The sequence below is a fragment of the Microchirus variegatus genome (genome assembly GCF_963457635.1).
Source record: "Microchirus variegatus genome assembly, chromosome: 19".
Lineage (NCBI taxonomy): Eukaryota > Metazoa > Chordata > Actinopteri > Pleuronectiformes > Soleidae > Microchirus > Microchirus variegatus.
In genome coordinates this window covers 10,091,350-10,114,507 of record NC_139820.1, presented here as the reverse complement: position 1 = coordinate 10,114,507, position 23,158 = coordinate 10,091,350, and the positions used below count along the sequence as shown (strand labels likewise).

The window sequence follows — 23,158 nt, the reverse complement described above, 5'->3', positions numbered from 1 at the left end:
TTCCTCCTCTCTTACCTTGAGCACCAGTATGAACAACAGCATCGCAGACATGACCGAGTACGTCTGAGTCTGTCTGGCCAGCGGGTAAAAGTCCGTGAAGGCGTTCCTCGGGCGCTCCGTGTACGACGCCCACTGCTGCTTAGCTGTGGCACAGCAGCTCAGGTGCAGCCCGCACACCGACGCTGCCAGAGCCAGTTTACAGATGCCCAGGAGCCTCCAGACCGACAGCAAGTATCTGTAGCCTCCGCGGACGAAGCCCAAGACCCCGCGCACCAGGAAGTACAGCACCAGGGCGAACAGGACGATCTGGAAAAACAGTCAGGTTAGTTTTCCCTGGTTCCTTTCACACTGATTATCCCGACTAATGACTAAAGACACATGCTGCCGTTACAGGTCAGCTAATAATGGCTGCATTAAATTGCCAAGTTTTGTCATGATGATTCATTTTATGGTCTAAAAAACGACAATAAATGAATTATTGTCAATATACTTCACGTAAACTGGATTATTTTTGGTTTGATTATTGCAGCGTGGCATATGTAAAAGGTTTGTTGATATGCATTATTTTTTAGACACACCTAAATGCCCATTAAAAAATGAAGCAATACAAATTGTATAAATTATTATTTTTTTTAAACATCATCAGTCCTCATCGTACATATCAATCATTTTTAAAGTTTTTAACCCTAAAATTGTAAAGTTTCTGTAATTGTGCATCAAAACAGTGATTTGAATGGGTTTCAATGGGGAAATTTTGGGGCAGAAGGTGTGTTAGTGTGAGTATTTTAGTTCACCTTGTTTACAATGGACTAAAATGAAAAAACAATAATAATTGAGAACACTCAAAAATGCACAACCTGACATACATGTTTAACAATATGCACGAAAAAAATAAAAAATACATGAAAATGTAATGATTTCTTTATGTGGCGCAAAGAAATGAAGAAAATATTCACATTTAAGAAGCTAAAACACTCAGATAACTGGCTACATGTGTCATTTGGAGTTGTTCTTGTGTCTTTTTCTTATTTTTTGGTGTACCATGATCCATTGTTTTGTTTATGTGTTTCAAATGTGCATGTTATTGATGTGGACCCCAGGACTGATTTTGCTGCTCATTATTATCGTCCACAGAGAGCATGCTCGGCCGGTTACCGTGAGCAGGAGCTGCAGGTCCGGGCCTGTGATTGGCCACAGAGTGATGACGCGGAGATCGAGACTGGACTGCGCACGCTCGGACACTGGAAACTCAAACAGGAAGGAGAAGACAGCCAAGAGGTTTGTGTTGACGTTGTAGAGCGAGAACTCCACAAACACAGCGCGAGTCCTGAAAACAAACAAAATACAAAACACGCACAAGCTTAAGCTAAAATGGAGTACAGCAAGTTCATTTCACTAAGAAATAATTTTTAAAAAATCAGTCCAGGCACCGTTTACCAATTAGCTCCGTTAGCTCGTTTCGTGCTGTTAGCGCGCCTACAGTGGAACTGGAGTGGTCTGTTTATTAAACGAAAAAGGGCAGCGCTACAAGTAGCCAGCGTACCTGTGTCCTTTGTATGTGTGCCTCTGTTTTTAAAGTTTAGAGTTACTTTAGAGACTCATTTTAACAACCGGGAGTCACGCAAACATGGCGTAACATGAGTCTTTTTCCGCTCAGTCGGCATGGAAAGTCATCTAACGCATTAACATGCCCATTTTGGCCAAATTTCCAGGAAATGTCGGTAATGGGACCAGGAACAAGTAATTTTGGGCGTGATACGTAGATGCTATCACTATTTTGTGTGGGGGGGGGGGGGCTGAGCTGCCTAGTTGGATGTCTGCGCTCTCCAAGTGCTTTTCTGGTTTGTTTGTTTGTCTGTCTGTCAGCAACAGAACTCAAAAAGTCACATCTGGATTTGGATTAAATTTTCAGGAATTGTCTGCAATGGGACCAAGAACAAGTGATAAAATTTTGGGCGTGATCCGCTATCACTATTTTTATCGTTATTTTGTGGGGGTCTGTGCTCTCCGAGTGCTTTTCTAGTTTTAATTTGAGATATTATGCATCTACTCCTAAATAATCATTAGGAAGTTGTTTTGCTCAGTCTATCTCGTCTATTACTGTAACTCTGACTCTGTAACGCCTCTTAAAAAACAGCTTTCCCCGGCTCTATCTTCCCCTGTTTACTACCTGTAGTCGAGCCAGTGCAGCTGCTTCAGTTGCTCTAAGGAGGAAAAGGCCTCCTCCAGGCTTCGGTTCAGCTGGTGGACCACTTCGCCTCTGTTGTACATCCTCACTTGACCCACACGCCGCGCCCTAGAAAAACAGGACACATGAAAGAAAGCCAGATGTTAAACGTGCAGCGAGTCAAGTTAACCAAACAGCTGCTCTGTTACAGCCTGCTTTATTCTTACCGGTTTGCATCAGGAGAGATGAAGCGGCCCCTTGCCCAAACGCCGTCACCATCTGCAACTGAGGAAAAAAAATGCAACAAAATCATCTCATCTGACTGCTTTCATTATACACAATGAACTCCAACATGACACAGAGAGAGATTTCTTCGCTCAATAGAATTGAGAGAAAGTCAAAGAAAAGCACAGAACACACGACTTGATACGTTAGAAAAGCTCCCGTTTTGTCTCGCTCTCTCACCCCGCATGTCGTGGATTTGTCGCAGCCTCAGAGCGCCGAGAAGCACCGTGCCCGTGTCTCTCAAGCGGGCAGAGTCGTCCAGTAGCCGCGGCAACAGGGACTCATTCAGCCACGTCAAAATGTCGTCTCGGCTGTGAGAGAAGTGAACAAACTGCTGTCATACATACCGATACAAGTCATGGAGGTCGACTGAGGACATTTTTTCTCCTTCTGTGCATTTGTAGGCAGAAATTGATCATATATATCATAATTTACATATATCATTGCCTAATTTAGCATTTTATGTAAATTAGGTCTCAAATTAGCACTATAAAAATAGGGTCTCAGCCAGTGAGGCAAAATAATAATATTTCTTAAAACCAACATCAGTCCTCATAATACATATGAAACATTTTAAAAGTATTTAACCCTTAAACTGCCAAGTTTATGTGTAATTATGTATCAAAAACAGTGATTTGAATGGGTTTCAATGGGCACATTTTTGGGCACAAGGTGTGCGAGTGGGAGTATTTTATTTCACCTTGTTTACAATGGAATAAAATGAAAAAAAAATACATGAACAACATTGAGAACACTGAAAAATGTACATCGTGGCATAAATTTTTAACAATATGCATTGAAAATTTTAAAAATACATGAAAAAGGTAATGATTTCTTTGTTATGTGGAGCAAAGAAATGAAAAAAATATTCACATTTAAGAAGCTAAAACAATCAGAAATCTTGTTTTAATCATGAAACAAGCTTCAAAACGATTAATCGATTACCAAAATAGTTGAGGATTAATTAATGAATTAATTGATTTATAATAGATTAATTGATCAAATAATAGAATGTCCTTACCTGCTGATGTTGTGATACGCAGGTGTGTGTAGGGCTTGTTGCAGTTGAGTGCGCAGTCTCAGGCTGTGTGTGTCTTTGGCCGAGTCCGAGTAGTTCAGGAGTAAAACCACCAACAGGAAAAACATATAAACCAGGAAATTCTGATAAAAGAGAACCAAACACTACATGTTAATTGTTTTTGTCGAGATGTCGAGCTTCGCTTTTCCTTCCGACGCTGTAGAAATCGAGTAAAACCCCTGAATGTGCTGACTCGCCTTCAGCATGGTGTGCAGCATGTGCACCTTGCGGGCCTGGTCCCGTGCTTGGGACAGAGCAAATCCCTGTGGCGGTCTGACTCTGGGGACGCGCTGAACCACCCTCTCCACACGGGGGAACTCCACCAGCACGTCCTGGTCTTCTGGACGCAGGCGACGCACGCACACCGCGTAGTACACCGCCTCGCACAACACCTGCCGGGGCCAGAGGTTTGGAAACAGTGTCAGAACCCAATTAACGTTAATGAATTCTCTCAACTCGGCATGGATTGCGTGATTCATGAAAACGGGTAAAAACCTCAAGAGTGAGAAGTTTTAACATGACCACACCCGGACAGGAATTTAAGTCAAAAGCAACATAAATGTGGGCAGCACCAGAGACATCCAGCTTTTCAAAAACGAAGAAAAACAGTCTGAAGTGGGAAAAAAGAGACATTTTTTTTCTTTAAACCTTTCCTCACTTATTAGTGTCAAACGTCAGCACAACAAGCTAATGACGTTGTTATGGAAACCAGCACACTTGGGTGTTAATGCATGAGTGACCTTTCAGCATTCACTCTTGTTCCCATGCGACGACAAGGTTGTGCAAAAAAACGTTCAATATTTTGGGGGTCACCCATACAATTTTTTGTGTTTTCCATTAAAAGTCACACTTTTATTCATCAAAAGAGTTGCAAAATGAATCGAAAATATAGTCAAGACATTGACAAGATTAGAAATAAAGGAATACTGTTTTCAGCTGTGCTAACATCATTGCACAAGGATTTTCAAGGGTTTTCTAATCATTCAATAGCCTTTTAACATGATTAGCAAACACAATGTACCATTAGAACATTGGAAATGGGCCTATATACACCTATGTACATATTCCATTAAAAACCAGACGTTTGCAGCTAGAATAGTCGTTTACAACATTAGCAATGTATAGAGTGTATTTCTGATTCATTTAATGTTATATTTATTGAAAAGAAAAGGTACTTTTCCTTCAAAAATAAGGACATTTCTAAGTGACGCCAAACTTTAAACGGTACTGTATGTCCCGCAAGGACACGCGGAGGAAACCGGTTACATTCTGGAGAGGATCTGATAAAGGGAGTGGGATGGAGGAGTTATTTTTCCTTTAACATTGGGACAGAGGGCGTGTTAAAGTTTTGGTATGTGTGAGGTATGTGCGCTCTCGGATCACTTTCTTGTTTTTGCTCTGTTTTTTGGGCCACACCTAATCTTAGGAGAATTACCGGGTGCTCAAACGTGTTCGCTGAGCCAACTCTGTCTGCTATTTGACTATGGGCAGCACACAGGGTCACACAGGGTCACTGATTCAAATCCCTGCTCAGGTTCAGTGATGGGGTGGCCTCTGAGCAAGGTAACTAATCCCCATTGTTCCCCCAGGCCCCAGATAAGTGCTGCCTTCTGGTTTGTGTGTGTTCACTACTGGTGTGTAAAAGAAGATGGGTTTAATACAGGTCAAAGTCACCATCGCTAACCTTCTAATAAACAGGTCATACACACTCTGTTATGTTCTGTTAGGATAACACTTTAAAAAAAGTTAAAAAGTTAAAAGTTAAAACACCTAGAGCACCAAAATGTTTTTTTTTTTGTGTTAAACCAACATTCCATATCAAATATTAATGATTTAAAACATTTTAACCCTTAAATTATGTCATGATGATTAATTTTATGGTCTAAAAATCCACAATAAATGAATTATTGTCAATATACTTCGTGCAAGCTGGATTATTATTATTTTTTTTGATTATTGCCTGTGAAAGGTTTCTTTATAGGCATTATTTTCCTACTCGCGTTAACACACTTGATGTGCTCATAAATAAATAAAACAATACATTTTAGTTTAATTTTTAACCAGTCCTCATCATACATATCAAACATTAATGGTTTAAAAAAAAGTTTTTAATTTTTTTATTTAATTAATTTTTTTGTCATATTGCATCAAAAACAGTGATTTTCAATGGGTTTCAATGAGCACATTTTGGGGCATAAGGTGTGTTAGTGTGAGTATTTTAGTTCACCTACCCAACACTCAAAAATGCACAACCTGGCATAAATTAAAAAAAAAAAAAAAATGAATACTAATTTTAAAAGCCAAAAAACACAAAAAGGTGTATTTAAGCGTTAAAATACAGTATTATGTTAAATACAATTAACCAAAACAGTGACAAAAGACACTCTTCTAGTGTCTTCTAAATTACACATAGTGATTTAATCCATATATGAAATAAACAACAAACAAATAAAGAAAAAAACATGCAACATTTTGTAAATACATGTATGATTTTAAAGGTCCAGTGTGTAAAATCTAGGTTTAATCCAAATGGTCCAAAGCCATTTTGGAGCACAATGTCTTACAATAGCCCACAATGGACAATTCAAATATCTTTTCACACTGCACCTTTAAAAATGTGTATGCGGTTGTTTGTGTGTTTGTACCTTAATTGGCTCCAACACGAGGCACGAGCACAGTAAGCTGGCGAAACAGGAGATGAGCCACATGGTGGCGACTCTCTGACTGAAGCCGTGACCTGCCCACATGGAAACGGCACTGGCCAGAGCGATCGCTGCCCAGCTGCCCCACAGAGCGGCTCGTCCACACCACGGAGGAAACCGCCTGGGACGACACACGTCCGTCACAACTACAGAGTCCAGAGGAAAACATCGGGGGAGAGAATAAAGACAAGGAGGTAGACAAACTTGACTTGAATTGAAAACACAAATGCACATTAACACAAACCTGTATTTGAGATGAAAGCAGTTTTTGGTGGATCTCGTCGCACAGATTGTAGAGGAAGAGGCTCGTTCAGCTTCTGGAGGAGAATCACTTCAGTTTTATCTCCGAAAATGCTCGACCTAGACATGGAAGAAGACCAAAACATGACAAAATCACACAATGAAAGCTGTAAAGGTCGCATGTGATTACTGCTAATTATTTGCCCTTCCAATGTTTTTCAGAGACTGCACTTACAGGTCGGCCATCTCACTTTCATCTGCCTGAGGAAAGAAGTTCTGTCCGTCTGCCAGGATGTGTTTGATCAGATCCTCATCTGTGAGTGAAAACATGTCAGCGTAGACCTCAATACTGGACACATAAACATTTCCATTTTATCTCACATTTGACATTTTGTAAACTGATCGCACACAGGAAATCAGCATTCAAAGGTTTAAAAATGTCAAATTTAAATGCCTTCTTTTGGAAATTCTTGTTTTAATTGTTTTTTTTTTCAATGTAATGTTTAAATTTTTGTCAAAGTTTAAAAAAAAAAATTCCCCCCAAAAATGTAATGTTTAAACTTTTGTCAAAATTATTTAAAAATGTCCCAAACAAATGTAATGTTTTAAATGTCAATTCTTTCTTTTATTTTTTTTTATCCAAAACATGTAATGTTTGTTTCAAATTGTGTACATTTTTATGTACAATTTTTCCCAAAAAAATGATTGTTTCAAATGTTGTCAATTTTTTCTTAAAATGTATTTCCCCCCAAAAAATGTATTGTTTCAAATTATGTCAATTTTTCTTTACAATTTTTTTTACCCAAAAAAATATTGTTTAAAATTTTGTCTATTTTCTTTTCACAAAAAATGTAATGTTTCAAATGTAGCCTCTTTTTTCTTCATTTTCCCACAAAAAGTTTAAGGTTTCAACTTTTGGCAATTTCTTTTTCATATATCTTCTTTTCCAACTCCTGTGTGTTGTGATGTGAAAATCTGTGATTTTCTCTATGGACATTGGTGCAAGAGAATAAGCAGTTTATGAACTCTTGTTTTTGGGCAAACATATTTTGAAGATATCTTCGACTGAAGGAGGTGTAGATCTGATTAGATGAACCTTAAGAGGCTAAAATGTGTCTTTCCTTAAGTCTCTTCTTTATCCCGCGCTGCGTTTCGCTGTTGTTACCTGAAGAGGTGAAGCATTTATTGCGTTGGTCGTTTCCCTCGTCGTCGTCGGGGTTAAACGTGATGTCGACGCCCAGGTGCCTGCTCCCTTGACCTCTCTTCAGTCTGGGCAGTCCTGCTCCGTGCCCCGCCCCTCCCACCACGGACACGTCACTCAACAACTCGGGCCAATCTCTGTCTCCCTCCGTCTCCTCCTCCTCTGCCATGGCCCAGCTGTCCACGCTGAAATACACCACGTGTGTTATGTTGGTTTCTCAACAAGAGAAACCCCCCCCCCCCACCACTTTATCCGAGCGATGGAAATTAAACTTGACATTTACGTTTCCGTTAAGTGAAATCGTACATATTTTAAATAATCGCCATGGCAACTCACCTTTTAGTTGATGGAGTGGGTAGATCGACATTGGTTTCTTCTGAGTTGGTCTGAGTGACAGACAGGCAGAGAGAGAGAGACTAATGACCTCACTGGGGAAAAGCATTACATTTTGCCTCGCTTGACAGCAGCTTCCGATTTTCAACAATCACTAGGCTGGATTCATTTTTTTTTTCAATATAATGCTTAAAAAATACATTGCGATCTGAACTTCCACGATAATCTTAATTTGAGACTGTACCTCGCCGTTAAAGAAGAGGAAGGAGCTTCCTGCCACCGAATTGTCAAGGAAGTCATCGATCTCCACAGACTCTTGGTCCACTTGTGGTGGCACCTGCTCCACAGACACACACTAATATTCACACACACACACACACACAAAGAGAAAATATTCAACTTATTTAGTCTTTGGGAATCACTCCATCGTCTGTATTTGTCTGTTTTGTTTCAGACGTGTGTTCACCTTGCTGCGGCTCATTCTGAAGAGCGTGAAGACGAGCAGGTACAGAGGGTAGACGATTAGACAGGTCACCACCCCGACTGCCACCGTCTCTCCATTTAATGAAGACAGCCGAGACACGGCCCGCGGGCTACGAGCACAGCAAAGCACAGGATGGCAATCAAATGTAGGAGCACATCACCATGAGGGAAATTCACCAAGACAGGAGCGGGGAAGAGAAGACCTGTACCTGTATCTCTTGTCCACCACGATGCTGTACCACAGCGTGTTGGCCAACAGGAAGAGCTGTAGTAGCACCGTGCAACAGGTGGCCCTCTGCAGGCGGGTGAAGGGACTGCGCGGGGGTCTCTCCCACAGCGACAGCCACAGGTGACTCTCGCACAGCGCTCGCTGCGACTCGCACCGCAGGAGGCGTGGCAGCTGAAGGAGCTCGGTCTCCTCTGGAGGAAAACGGGGGATTTACATATTACATATCGGATCTTTAACCATCCATCCATTCTTCCAGATAATTCGATGTGCAGTTTCCCCACCTGACGCCTCCACCTCAATCTCGACACGTCCGTCTGTTTTGTCGTTGTCGACCGACAGCCACTCCTCCACCAGGAAGTAGTAGCTGCTTCCTGTCTGCAGATCTTTCACCAAGACGTATTGCATCATCCAGGCTGGGGACAGACCTGACGGAGAAGTCGTGAAACAACGGATTTCGTCAAAGATCATCTGGTTTGAGGTTGTTGAGGTTTCACAGCAGTGTGTGTGTGTGTTTTTTTTTTTACCCTTGTTGTCGTGCCAAATTCGTATTTTCCAGACACTGCCCAGGCTGCTGTCCGTGGCAACGTGGAAGATGTCCAGAGCGTTGCGTGAGAAGGCTCCTCTGCTGTCGAGATGGCGGTGACCACTGCGGCTCTCGCGCCCGTACAGACTGATCCCTACATGGGCCGTGGTGCCTGACAGGACAGCCAGAGACCAGCTATGTCAACATTTATGCACATTTTAATTCGATTAACGACGATTAATTGTTTCAGCTCTAACGAGGAACATAAATACTACTAGAAATGCCAATGAAGCTGCATATAAACAACGTCTTTGTCCCCTTTCTATCACCTCGGCAGCTTTTCGACCATGACCACAGCTCACCTGCCCCTCGACTCCAGCCAGTCTTGACCTGAACCTCGTATTTGAAGAGGCCGTCGCCGCCACAGAGCGGAACCACGCCTGCCCGCCGCAGATCGAGCTGGTCCAACTTGTGCAAAATGGCTCCGGCCACGACGTAGCTGAGCAAGCCCAGCACACACACCAACAGCACGACCAGGCTCGGTGGACCAGATCGCTCCTGCAAAAGAAGGTTAAATTACACTACCTTTCAAAAGTTTGGGGTCACCTTTACAATTTTTGTTGTGTTTTCCATTTAAAGTCACACTTTTATTAATCAAAAGAGTTGCAAAATGAATAGAAAATATAGTCAAGACATTGACCAGATTAGAAATAATGTGTGTTAACATGGGGAGTCACTTAGAAATGTCCTTGTTTTTGAAGGAAAATTACTTTTCATTTTTCAATGAATATAACATTAAATGAATCAGAAATACACTCTATTCATTGTTAATGTGGTAAACGACTATTCTAGCTGCAAACGTCTGGTTTTTAATGGAATATGTACATGGGTGTATAGAGGCCCATTTCCAGCAACCATCTCTCCATTGTTCTAATGGTACATTTTGTTTGCTAATCATTAAATGTAAGGCTAGCTAGCTAGAGCTACCGTTCAAAAGTTGGGGTCACTTAGAAATGTCCTTGTTTTTGAAGGAAAAGCACTTTTTTTTTTTCAATGAATATAACATTAAATGAATCAGAAACACACTCTATACATTGTTAATGTGGTAAACGACTATTCTAACTGCAAACGTCTAGTTTTTAATGGAATATGTACATATGTACAGGCGTACAGAGGCCCATTTCCATTTCATGTCAGGTCAGAATTCTTCTAGCGTTCACTGTAACAAAGGGCAAAATGATTATTTTGAATAAAAATCATTACTTCTAATCTTGTCAATGTCTTGACTATATTTTCTATTCGTTTTGCAACTCTTTTGATGAATAAAAGTGTGACTTTTAATGGAAAACACAAACTATTGTAGTGTAAATGCTCAAAATATACTTTTTATGTGCGTGTTTGCTTGTGTGATACTGACCGGCACTTTGAAGCTGATAGCGTTGCTCGGTACAAACAGGCCCGCAGCAAAAGCGGTGAGGTGCCTCGTGCGGCAAACCGCTCTGCTGGCGTTGGTCTCTGCCAAGGGAACCATGCCGTCCGTCCGCCACTGTTTCTCGCTCTCGCTGAAGTACTGACACAGGGAGGCGAACACCCCGACCTCTAAGCACACACCTGCAGGCTGAGTGTCCAGGCTGCACGGTGTACTCACGTTGATGTAGTAGTCCAGAGTGGTGTCGTAGGATCTGTGTCAAACAACACATTTTTTTTTTTTTAATTTAGCAGTTTATAGCGTGTCAAATTACAACACTGTAGAAGACGGAGGTCTCTTACTCTGGTGACAGGAAGAAGGTGTATTTCTTGTGGTCCAGATCTTGCCCTCTCGTCATACTAAGTGTGATGCGTTTTTTGTCCGTGCAGTTGAACTCATTCGGTCGTTCTTGGGAATGAAGGTAAGCTGTGATGTATGGCTCCTCTCCGGCTTCTGCTCTGTTCGCCTTCTCTCTGGCATCTGGAGATTGAAAAGGAAACTCTGGAGATCAGATTTAACCACTTCACGCCCTTTCCATTATTGCTAAATAGTAGAGCTGAAACACTTTTTTTTGATCGTTTTAGCTTCTTAAATGTAAACGTTTTATTCGTTTCCTTTACGTTTTATTCTCATTTCTTTGTTGTGTGTGCTCCACACAACAAAGAAATCATTCAAACTGAATCTTTTTGGTTTGTGGACAAAACGAGACATTCGAGAACATCGTCACCAATCAATTAATCGTGAAAATAATCGACAGATTAATCGATTATGAAAATAATGGTTAGTTCCAGCTCTACTACATACTGATAGCACAGTTGTCCGTTTCTCAGGCCGCCATTAAATACTGAAAGGATTGATAATTATGCATCATTTATGGCTGTACCTTCAATTGTAAAAACATCGAACAACACCGAACCTTCTTTGTTGATCTGTGAGAGAAAATTGCCCAATCAGGGGCGGCTGGGATACATGATACCGGTCCTAACAATGACGAGTGACAAAAGGACAATGGCTGCAAGTCCATTACAACACTGCTGCTAAATTACAGCCTATGAACACGAGCGCTCACCCTCCAGAGACGTGAAGTTGAGCTGCACAAACAGCCCCGCCTGCGCGTTGGCGTTTCCCGTGCTGACCCTGACGATGACGGAGTCACAGTGGGTGATGTTCACCGCTCCGGCTGTGGCTAACGCTCCACTGCCGGCTCCCTCCTTGCCTGCGTCCGCGCTGCTGCCGTTGTTGATGGCGACTGTGATGGCCAGACTGTCGTCCAGTCCCGAGATCGGGATCTGGGTGCCGTTTTCTGTGCGAAACTCCATGGACGTGACCTCGGTTGAGACGGTGTAGTTGGCAATATAATTGAAAGGGAAAGGGTTGGGCTCCACCTGGGGCACAAAACAGATTAGGTGAAGTGTACGTGGGGAAAAAAAAAGGAGGAAGTTTGTCAGTGTTTGCCGGAGACAGACTTGATCACAAGCCGCTTTTTCTGCCAGCGATCTAAAGACGACGTTCAAAAGAGTCTTGTTCTAAAGTGGCTTCCGTTCTCTGATGTTACCTGAAACAGTAGTTGCATGATGCTGTTTCCTGCGGCGGCTTTGCCAAGACTGTTGTTAAAAGCCCGTGGGATGGAGAACCGCTGACACGCTGCGGATGGAAGGAAGATGAAAAACATGCACTTCTTTAGAGTTGTGTTCATCAAGTTCAGACTTTTTGCAGATTGTGACACAAAAATGACTTCACCTGGACTGTCGTTGCCATCGTAGCAGAGCAGACTCTGGGGATCTGCCAGTTTCCCCGTGGCAGCGATCTCCGCTCCCTTGAGCACCAGCGGCTCCTCATTGAGCACGCGGGCGTGCATGAGGATGAGCATGAGGACTGACGACAGGTTGTAAGCCTTCATCGCCACTTGCAGAGGATGCGGCTCTTGCGTGGACGGCGACGGGTCTAACTGATTGCTTCCTTGGTCTTCGATGGAGGAGGCAGACGAGGACGTAGACGCGGGAGAGGGGGAATCCACGAAGGCAGGCTGGAAGTAGGACTGCGACGCTGACTGGCTCACCTGATGGATCAGATCACCTTGTGGAAGATGTGAGAAGAGAGAGTATGTGAGATTCATTTCGTAGGAACATAAGATTTTTGAGAGGCGTTTATGTCAAACACAAAGCATGTGAAGAGAGCCAGAGAAGGCTGCAGGCTGCGACATGATACGGTTATTTAAAATGCCAGGTTAGGTCAGATAACGAGTCTTCCAGTGATGACATTCTCTGAACAACCAGTTGTTGGAACTCCTTAGTATAAAAAAGCCAATTGTCCTTTGTCTCCCCCACCTCTCCTCTGTCCCCCATTTTTCCTTTCACCCCAACCGGTCGAGGCAGATGGCTGCACATCTTTGATAAAAGATGTTTTCTCTCCACTGATGCCTAGTGCTTGCTCATTGTGTGAATCTGCTCTGCGTGATGTTGTCTATGTACAGTGCCTTGAGATGATGTATGTTAGGATTTGGTGCTATACAAGTTTGAATTGAATTAAATTCATAGTTGAAAAATGGAAACTGGCACATTTAACCTGTGGTGTTTGTTAATACTTGCAGTTGCAGTGGTGTGTTCTGGTCTTGGTGTCACAGTTTACTTGGATATTTGAGGCCAACTCTCTGTCTCTTACCCATGATGTTGAGGATGTTGTCAGCGATCTCAGTCGGGGTCACGGTGCCTTGCTTGGTGTCGGTCTGTAAAATCTCCAGCATGGACTCCAGTTTGTTCAGAGTGCTGTTCTGACACTCCTCACAGATGAACTCACGGCTGACCGCCTGGAAAACACACAGTGACACACACTCTAGCTTTGTTCCCCAGAAACTGTCCTCTCTTTCTTTGTTTTTTTCTTTCTTTGTTTCGTACTTTATTTCATCTGTTTGTTCTTTCTTTCTATAGTTCGTACATTCTTTGTATTTTGTTTGTTTCTTTCGTACTTTCTTTGTTTCTTTCTTTCTTTCGTACCTTCTTTCTTTGTTTTGTTCGTTCTTTCTTTGTTTCGTACTTTCTTTCTTTCTCTCATTCATTCTTTGTGTCGTTATATCTTTCTTTGTTTTTGTTTCTTTCGTTCTTTCTTTGTTTTGTTCTTTCTTTCGTACTTTCTTTCTTTCTATCCTTCGTTCTTTCTTTTTTGTTTGTTTCTTTCCATCGTTATTTCTTTGTGTCGTTCTATCTTTCTTTGTTTTTGTTTGTTTCTTTCGTTTTTTCTTTCTTTTGTACGTTCTTTGTTTTATTTCGATCGTTCTTTATTTCTTTGTTTCGTTCTTTCTTTCTATCGTTATTTCTTCGTGTTGTTCTTTCTTTCTTTTTGTTTGTTTCTTTCGTTTTTTCTTTCTTTCTTTGTTTTGTTCTTTCTATCATTCTTTATTTCTTTGTTTCGTTCTTTCTTTGTTTTTTCGTTTTTTCTCTTTCGTACTTTCTTTGTTTTTTGTTTCTTTCATTCATTCTTTCGTACATTCTTTCTTTGTTTCGTTCTTTCCGTTTCATACTTTCTTTGTTTTTTTTGTTTCTTTCTCTCATTCTTTCATACTTTCTTTCTATCATACTTTCTTTCTTCCTGCCTTCCTTCCTTTCATTTCATAGTCTGTTTCTCCTTCCCTCTCTTCTTACTCACTGTGCACTGTGCCAGAGCAGCTGAAGTCTGCTGGATGTCATTAACAGTGGTCAGGTCCAGAGATGTCAGCGCTCTTGTGATGTTGCTGCGCACTCTGACGCGGTAGCCGCGCTCATCTCGGGACACTCGCGCCGTTTCCCTGGTCTGCTCGTACTGAAAGAAAGTAAACACGGGGGTTAAAGTGTGGCTCATTTATTATAGATACTGTGACTGCATTAGGTGCTGCTGAGTGACGAGACATTTCCTTACTTCATTTAGGACTGTGATAAGGGCCAGTGATAACTCTCTGACCCTCTGAGAGTCTCCCTGCTCCAGCAGCTTTTTGAGTTTGCCGTCTGTCAGATGAGACAACCAGTGTGGGAGGCTGCTGTAACCAGGAGGGGGATCTGGCAGCGCCACTTGAATGGGTCTGGACACAAATACGAAACAAAAGGCCACAGATATTAAATAACACGTTTCTAACACCTATGTACATATTCCATTAAAAACCTTAATGTTTGCAGCTAGAATAGTCATGTACCACATTAACAATGTAAAGAGTGTATTTCTGATTCATTTAATGTTATATTCATTGAAAAAAAGTGCCTTTCCTTCAAAAATAAGGACATTTCTAAGTGACCCCAAACTTTTCAAGGGTAGGGTAATGCTGTCCATACTTTATCACACTCATAAGAGCCTCTCTAGGATGAGAAGTCCTACTGCAAGGCTTAACTTTATTTAGCACACATCTATAGGGAAAGTGAGAAATTATCAACAGAAACAAAACCTTGCTGATGGCAGTGGTTTAGTGCGGCACCCAGAGATTACTGCAGTAATGTGCAAATCTAGTAAGCTCCAGCAGCTTTGCATGAAAAATAAGGGGAATGTTTGAAATCTTAATTGCAGCAATTGGTCACACTTATCTGTCGAAAAACTCAACTCAAGTGAAACGCAGTTTGTTTACTTTTTCAGTGCAACGTCAGCCGCTCCCTGATGGTCCTCCACTGTGATGGACACTTCGACACGATGCTGGGCTGAGCTGAAGCCTGGGGGCAGAAAGGCGGAGTGCTCTGGACTGCTGCCCCTGTACACGCTGAAGTCCTCGCAGTAAGCTCCTTTGCAGCGCGTCACCAGCAGACTGTACAGCAGGGGAGTCTCTGAGTCGCCCAGATCACTGTAACCTGGAGGAAGAAGATGGAGATGGTAAACGTGCCGATTGGAAGTGGACAGTGTCGACTTTAAATTTAAAGCTCTAAAGAAATGGTGTAACATATCAGACCTGACTGCGGGAGCATTTTATGTTTATACAGCAGCAGCACAAGGGCAGGTGGGGGATAAGAAGTGTTTATCCTGACTCACTGCTCAACTACCAGCTTTTTTGAGCAGTATAAATAACTTTTTTAACGTTTTTCATCTGCAGTTGCCTTGCATTACTAGCAGTGTTGTTGTTGCTTCCATCTGTCTTAAAATGACACAAATCACTTCCTGTGTGCAGGGGGAGTGACATGAGCTCTAAACTAGGACTGGACTAGAATGATGTATGATAGTATGACTTTTTTGTCAAATTTTGGACGACATACTATTCTTTGACTATTCTGTCAAATTTTGGACGACATACTAACGTGTGACTTTTTTGTCAAAATTTGGACGACATTCAAAAGTGTGACTTTTGTCTAAATTTGGACGACATACTAAAGTGTGACTTTTTTTTGTCAAATTTTGGACGACATGCTAACCTATGAATATTTAGTCAAATTTTGGACGACATATTAAAGTGTGACTATTTTGTTACATTTTGGACAACATACTTAAGTGTGACTTTTTTGTCAAATTTTGGAAGCCAATTATACTGTGACTATTTTGTCAAATTTTGGACGACATACTAAAGTATTACTATTTTTGTCAAACTTTGGACAACATACTAACCTATGACTTTTTTTTCAAATTTCAGACGACATACTATACTAAGACCATCCCTCATCCTACCTGAGCAGTTGAAGTGTACGCGGTCGATCAACGTGCGCACCCTCCAGCCTTCGCCCTCTCCGTACTCCTCTCCCGCCTCCCCTCCGCCGCTCAGGTGACACTTCCCACCGGCTGGGGGCAAATTGCGGTGCAGTGTGATGGAGGCGACGCCCTCGCCGTCCAGACTGTCGTCGGTCACGTACAGCGTGAAAATGTAGGAGTCTATGTGGCGCAGGACACCCTGCCTCAGCACCAGCTTCATGTCGTCGCTCTCGGTGGTGGTGGAGGTGGAGTCCAAGACGAGAGTCTCGTTCTGCAGCGTCATGGCGCTCCAGCGCTGGGAGAAAGGGACAGAGGAGAAGTGAGAATAAGTTTGTTTGTTCGTTCTTAATATTCTTTGATTGAAAAATATGAATAAATATAAATATACGTGGACTACCGTTCAAAAGTTTGGGGTCACTTAGAAATGTCCTTATTTTTAAGGAAAAACATTTTTTTTGATGGTTCTTTGATGAAAGGGCAAAATTATTATTTAGAATAAAAAATAATTACTTCTAATATGTCTTGACTATATTTTCTATTCGTTTTGCAACTCTTTTGATGAATAAAAGTGTGACTTTTAATGGAAAACACAAAAAAGTTGTATTGGTGATCCCAAACTTTTGAACGGTAGGGTATATAAATAAATCTTTACTTTCATACATGAAGGCTGATGGAAACTGGTATGGGCCAGTAGATTCAGTCATTTTTTTTTTATTTTTTTTTTAAGTGATCCTTTGGAAAATAATGACACCCTCATGAGTAAATTTTTTAGCAAAGTCAGCTCATTGTTAGTGACGACGTAACATACTTTTTCTCTCTCTACATTTAGAGTATGTGATGACTTCATTCACACACCCACACAGACACTGCCAGTGACACAAGGGGGAGAAAGAGTCTGGAAATGCTGAGTTCCCCTCAGTCTTGTGGTGCACTGACCTCATTTTGTGTACACTATATGGACATAGTTTTTGGACGCCTGACCAAATACATAATATAGTACTTTCCTCAAGATTTTACTGTACTGATAGTCCTGTCCATTCATTCTGTAGAGCATGGGTGTCAAACTCTGGCCCGGGTGTCAAACTCTGGCCCGCGGGCCAAATTTGGCCCGCCGTGTAATTTCATTTGGCCCTTGAGGTAATATCAAATTAACATTAGCTGGCCCGCCGGTATTATACAGCGGCACCGCCGCTGCCTCAGCTCCGCACCCAAGCTGCTCAATTGCTCTCCATGTTCTGCAGCACTTATCTATGTGAGCAACTTTTCTCCTCAATGAAGATGAGGAAAACGTCTCACAGGATACGTCTGACTGATGAACACCTTCGTTCGATAATGAAGGTTGCCTCAGCTCAAAGCCTGAACCCCGACATTAATGAACTAGCATCCAAGAAAAGATGCCAGGTATCTGGCTTGGACACATCAGATTAGATCAATGTGTCGCAAACTGAGCAGTAAAAAGGCCTGAATGGTTGATTTATTCATTGTTATTTTATTTTCAAATTTATTAGCTTGTGGAAAAAGTTAATGTTGATATTTACCTCAGAAGGCTGCAAATAGAAAATAGGCATTAAATGTTTTATTTAAATTTTATTTAATATGCCATTGATGTTTTTTTCGTTTGTTTTTTGAAAGTTGATTTTGCACTATTAAGTTATATAAGCGTTGCTTGTTCCATATTCAGTGTTAAAGCAAATCAGTGTAGCAAACTGAGCAATAATTAACGTTTTATTCATGCACTTTCTCTTGCTACTTCAAGGCTTGAATGTTTGATTCATTCATTATTGTTATTTTATTTTCAAATGTATTATTAGCCTGTGGAAAAAGTTTATTTAGATATTTACCTCAGAAGGCTGCAAATAGAAAAGAGGCATTACATTTTTATCCATCCATTATCTACCGCTTATCCTGTATTTAGGGTGCATTCAATTTTTATTTAAATTTTATTTGATATGCCATTGATATTTTTTAATTATTATTATTATTATTTGAAACTCGATTTTGCATGTCACTATAAAGTTATATAAGCCTTGCTTGTTCAATATTCAATGCAAAACTTGTTTGGGTCCCTATTAAAAGGTTAATTTGTTCAACCTTGGCCCGCGGCTTTGTTCAGTTTTAAATTTTGGCGCACTCTGTATTTGAGTTTGACACCCCTGCTGTAGAGCATGTATGAGGACAGGCACTGATGTTGGACGAGAAGGCCCTGGCTCACAATCTCATTGTCCAAAAAGTCTTGGTGTGCTGAAGTGTAAAGATTGTCCTTCATTGGAGATGAGGGGCTTTGACCAAAGCCTGACTGAAACACCTGAATTCAATACTTAACCATATAGTCCACATAGTGTATACGTGTGTGTTTACCCCTCGATGAGAGCCCTGGCAGTTGGTGCAGGTCCCTTTGAGGTAAACGTAGGAGTTCTGGCTGACCACGTAGATGGACTGGGCCTTACAGGACACACACTCCAGATACACCATGGGTATGTGACCGGTCTGGACGAGCACCTGTCACACACAAGGTGAGACGACAGCGTTAGATACAGTCTCTAAAAACAATGCTTTATTCATAAACTCCTAATAACAAACAAGCAAACCTTTGACAGATTCATTCATTCATTCATGAAACGCAGGAGAGACCAGGAGCGTCCACTTACAGTCTGCGTGGTGGACTCTGGTGCCATGCCGTCTTTGCTTATGGTCAGTTTGAAAGTGTATTCGACACCCGCCTCCAGCTCAGAACCAGAGATTCCGAGCACTGGACCACTAGAACCCAGGCCAAAGTTCAACGTTGAGCAGTGCTCTGTACCCTGCAGGCAAAAACAATGGGGGCAGACGATGAGGGTTGTTATAATAATATTAAGGACAACTTAATGTAGTAATAATAGTAGAACTTTGAGATCATAGAAAAAGAAATGCGAAGCCTTTAATATGACGTTTTTGACCAATTTTGACCATTTTTCATACTATGATCCAACCGAGCTTAAAAAAGGAAAGGATTTTGATGACAGTCGTAGAGGTGTAGATTACTGTGTATTTGGTTGAATCGGGATTTTAATCCATAAAGATCCTGTGGGAAACTCTCAATCTGCACACAGTCATTCCAGGGATCATGATTATTGTTGCTGTTTTGTTTTATTGGACTGTTTATCTTTTTTTTCTATGTCATACTATATGTCATACTATGTCATAGTATGACATATTTTCCTAGTATATCGTCCTAAATTGTTCAAAAACGTCATACTATAGTGTGCTGACATCGTAGTATAGTATGTCGTCTGAAAATGGTCCAAAACGTCATAGTATAGTATGTCGTCCAAAAATGGTCAAAAACATCATAGTATAGTATGATGATGATGATGATGATGATGCATTATATTTAAGGCGCCAACAAAAGACAACAACAAAATAAAAAATAACAAAAGGTAAGAGCAACGGGTAGAGAGTTAGAGAGTTAGAGGGAGTATGTCGTCCAAAATTGCTCAAAAATGGTCAAAATTGGTCAAAAAGGTCATAGTATAGTATGTCAGTATGTTGTCCAAATATATATATATATGTCATAGGGGTATATTGTTTTTGTCAAACCAAATTTATTTTTCAAAAAATTGTCACATTACACTACATAGTACAGTATGACGTACTACATAGTATAGTAGTTTTTGTCTAGTTTTGGACCGAATAAATGTTTTTCAAAAAAATTGTCAGATTTTGGATGACATAGTATAGTATGTTGTTAGATAAGTCCATCTGGAATCTTCCACTTCCTGTTTGCCATTTGGAGCCAGCAGAAGGTGACAACCGGGAGGAGGACAAACATGTGGTAACTGCTGCTTAAAAATGATCCACACATTTCTTAGATGCTCTATTGATGTTTACAACTGTTGTTAACATCAGTGATCTGATCACAGGTGTTCACATGCCACCAGCTAATGCTAATGCTAATGTGTCACAGTCACAGTGTGTCACAGTCAACAAACACCTTTCATTTCATTTGTCTTCACATACAAATGATGTTGTTTTCTGTTTGTTACAGAAAGTGTTTTAATTAGTTATAAAGATATATATATCTTTGTTATAAGGCAAGCACAAAATGTTCAAAATGTGTAATAAAATAAAACAATTAAAGAACCATCAGTAGTAATAATTGCATCCCTACTTGTTATAATTTTTTTTTTTTTTTGGTTTAGTGTGGGGTGACACACCCACCCACCCTGATATACGGTGCTGGGGTGGGGTGTGACACACTGATATACGGTGCTGGGGTGGGGTGTGACACACCCACCCACACTGATATACGGTGCTGGGGTGGGGTGTGACACACTGATATACGGTGCTGGGGTGGGGTGTGACACACTGATATACGGTGCTGGGGTGTGCTGGGGTGTGACACACACACCCACCCACACTGATATACGGTGCTGGGCTGGGCTGGGGTGTGACACACCCACCCACACTGATATACGGTGCTGGGCTGGGGTGTGACACACCCACCCACACTGATATACGGTGCTGGGCTGGGCTGGGGTGTGACACACCCACCCACACTGATATACGGTGCTGGGGTGTGACACACCCACACTGATTTTCTCAAAAATCAAAAAAATTCAAAAATATGTGAAATAAAATGGCATAACCCCTTCCATTCATGTCTCAGAAACCGCCGGGGGAGGAGCTCATGCCCCTCCCTCGGTCCCACCACACCACCACTTCATTGCCACTCCGCACCACCGAGTAATGTCTTGGGACCACGAGGTGGAATCGAACCAGCCATCACCGGACAGGTACAACCTTACTGTTGTGAACTAAACCACTACGCCACACATCCCTGAGAGATTTGGGAGCTCTTGGTGCTTTTCAGTGTTCACTTTGGATGTGGCACCTTAAATGTTGGAGGATAAGGGAATCGAACCTAGAACCTCAAGGTCCTGATGACTACTCCTTAACCAGTTGAGCTAACTCCACACTCATTCTTTCATTTTTCAAACTCCTATTTACTGTTTGTGGTTGAATATTGTATTTAAAATTCAGTACATGTAAGATTCAAACCCATTCACAGGACCCAAGGGTTGAACCCATGACTTCAGGATCCTGATTACTGCTCCTTAACCAGTTGAGCTAACTCCAGACTCTTTCGCTGATTCTTCGAACTCCTATTTACTCTTTTTGGTTGAATATTGTATTTAAAAATCAGGCCATGCAAGATTTGAACCCATACTCACACGAATCTCAGGAACTTGAGTCATTCTCTTAGTCCCATGAGCTATTTGTCCTTGTGTGCTTATTTGCAAAATTTGGAAGCCTTTCAATAATCGAACCTATGACTTCAACGTATTGAACTACTTGATAACGTCTGTTCAGCACACGTGCCCAGCCAAACAGTTAGTGTAATGGTTTACACACTTGTCTTTGGAGCAGGAGACCCTGGTTTGATTCCCGCTTGGAACAAGTACCTTTAGCGTGTGGAATTAGCTCAACAGGTTAAGGATCAGGATCCTGAGATTATGGGTCCAACCCTTGGTTCCTGTGAGTATAGGTTTGGGTCTTGCATGGGCTGATTTTTGAAAACAATGTTCAACCACAAACAGTAAAAAGGAGTTTGATAATGCAAGCGATAGTGTGTGGTTAGCTCAACTGGTTAAGGAGCAGTCTTCAGGATCTTGAGCTTGTGGGTTCGATTCCCTTATACTCCAACATTTAAGGTTCCACATCCAAAGTGAATACTGAAAAACACCAAGAGCTCCTAAATCACAAAGGGATGTGTGGCGTAGTGGTTTCATTCGCACCTGTAAGATTATGCCAGTCTGGTGGTGGCTGGTTCGATTCCACCTCACAGTCCCAAGAAATTACCCACTGGTGGTGGTGGGAGATCGGGGCTGTGCTCAAGCCCCACAGACATGACAGGAGGGGGTTATGACATTGTATTTCACACATTTTATATATATAAAACAAGTAGGGATGCAATGATTAGCATTATTAAACCATTACTAAATTAATTGGCAATTACTTTAATAATCAATGAATTGTTGGTTCTTTAATTTTTTTATTTTATTACACATGTTGAGCATTTTGTTCCTTATAACAAAGAAATAATTACAACAGAATAATTTTTGGCTTGTGAATAAAGAAAAGAGAGAAGACATTTGAGAATCATCAATTCCAGGTTTGACATTGATGAACAGTCTTTGTCTTTCTGTAACAAACAGAAAACAACATCATTTGTATGTCGTCCAAAAATGGTCAAAATTGGTCAAAAACGTCATACTATAGTATGTTGTCCAAAAATGGTCAAAATTGGTCAAAAACGTCATAGTATAGTATGTTGTCCAAAAATGGTCAAAATTGGTTAAAAAAATCATACTATAGTATGTTGTCCAAAAATGGTCCAAAACATCATAGTATAGTATGTCGTCCAAAAATGGTCAAAATTGGTTAAAAACATCATACTATAGTATGTTGTCCAAAAATGGTCCAAAACGTCATAGTATAGTATGTCGTCCAAAAATGGTAAAAAATGGTCCAAAACGTCATAGTATAGTATGTCGTCCAAAAATGGTCAAAATTGGTTAAAAACATCATACTATAGTATGTTGTCCAAAAATGGTCCAAAACGTCATAGTATAGTATGTCGTCCAAAAATGGTAAAAATTGGTCAAAAATGTCATAGTATAGTATGTCGTCCAAAAATGGTCAAAATTGGTCCAAAACGTCATAGTATAGTATGTTGTCCAAAAATGGTCAAAATTGGTTAAAAACGTCATACTATAGTATGTTGTCCAAAAATGGTCAAAAATGGTGAAAAACGTCATAGTATAGTATGTCGTCCAAAAATG

At 41.2% G+C, this 23,158-nt stretch overlaps 1 protein-coding gene across 1 annotated transcript in view; it reads right to left on the bottom strand.

The window, feature by feature from the left end:
* The window catches only part of pkd1a (polycystic kidney disease 1a), a gene marked incomplete at its 5' end in the record, with an annotated part of 84,456 nt that overhangs the window by 5,137 nt on the left and 56,161 nt on the right, over window positions 1-23,158 (bottom strand). Inside the window, 30 exons of the mRNA XM_083906043.1 lie at window positions 16-306; window positions 1,156-1,327; window positions 2,171-2,296; window positions 2,395-2,452; window positions 2,633-2,763; window positions 3,474-3,613; window positions 3,728-3,922; window positions 6,176-6,378; window positions 6,477-6,592; window positions 6,708-6,786; window positions 7,638-7,858; window positions 8,010-8,059; window positions 8,251-8,361; window positions 8,473-8,599; window positions 8,699-8,909; window positions 9,000-9,143; window positions 9,243-9,413; window positions 9,604-9,799; window positions 10,659-10,923; window positions 11,012-11,189; window positions 11,779-12,094; window positions 12,265-12,353; window positions 12,450-12,785; window positions 13,371-13,515; window positions 14,352-14,504; window positions 14,601-14,760; window positions 15,295-15,511; window positions 16,317-16,632; window positions 18,696-18,836; window positions 18,986-19,138. Of these exons, the coding sequence (XP_083762169.1) occupies window positions 16-306; window positions 1,156-1,327; window positions 2,171-2,296; window positions 2,395-2,452; window positions 2,633-2,763; window positions 3,474-3,613; window positions 3,728-3,922; window positions 6,176-6,378; window positions 6,477-6,592; window positions 6,708-6,786; window positions 7,638-7,858; window positions 8,010-8,059; window positions 8,251-8,361; window positions 8,473-8,599; window positions 8,699-8,909; window positions 9,000-9,143; window positions 9,243-9,413; window positions 9,604-9,799; window positions 10,659-10,923; window positions 11,012-11,189; window positions 11,779-12,094; window positions 12,265-12,353; window positions 12,450-12,785; window positions 13,371-13,515; window positions 14,352-14,504; window positions 14,601-14,760; window positions 15,295-15,511; window positions 16,317-16,632; window positions 18,696-18,836; window positions 18,986-19,138 (5,211 nt within the window). The remainder of the gene's footprint in view (window positions 1-15; window positions 307-1,155; window positions 1,328-2,170; window positions 2,297-2,394; window positions 2,453-2,632; window positions 2,764-3,473; window positions 3,614-3,727; window positions 3,923-6,175; window positions 6,379-6,476; window positions 6,593-6,707; window positions 6,787-7,637; window positions 7,859-8,009; window positions 8,060-8,250; window positions 8,362-8,472; window positions 8,600-8,698; window positions 8,910-8,999; window positions 9,144-9,242; window positions 9,414-9,603; window positions 9,800-10,658; window positions 10,924-11,011; window positions 11,190-11,778; window positions 12,095-12,264; window positions 12,354-12,449; window positions 12,786-13,370; window positions 13,516-14,351; window positions 14,505-14,600; window positions 14,761-15,294; window positions 15,512-16,316; window positions 16,633-18,695; window positions 18,837-18,985; window positions 19,139-23,158) is intronic.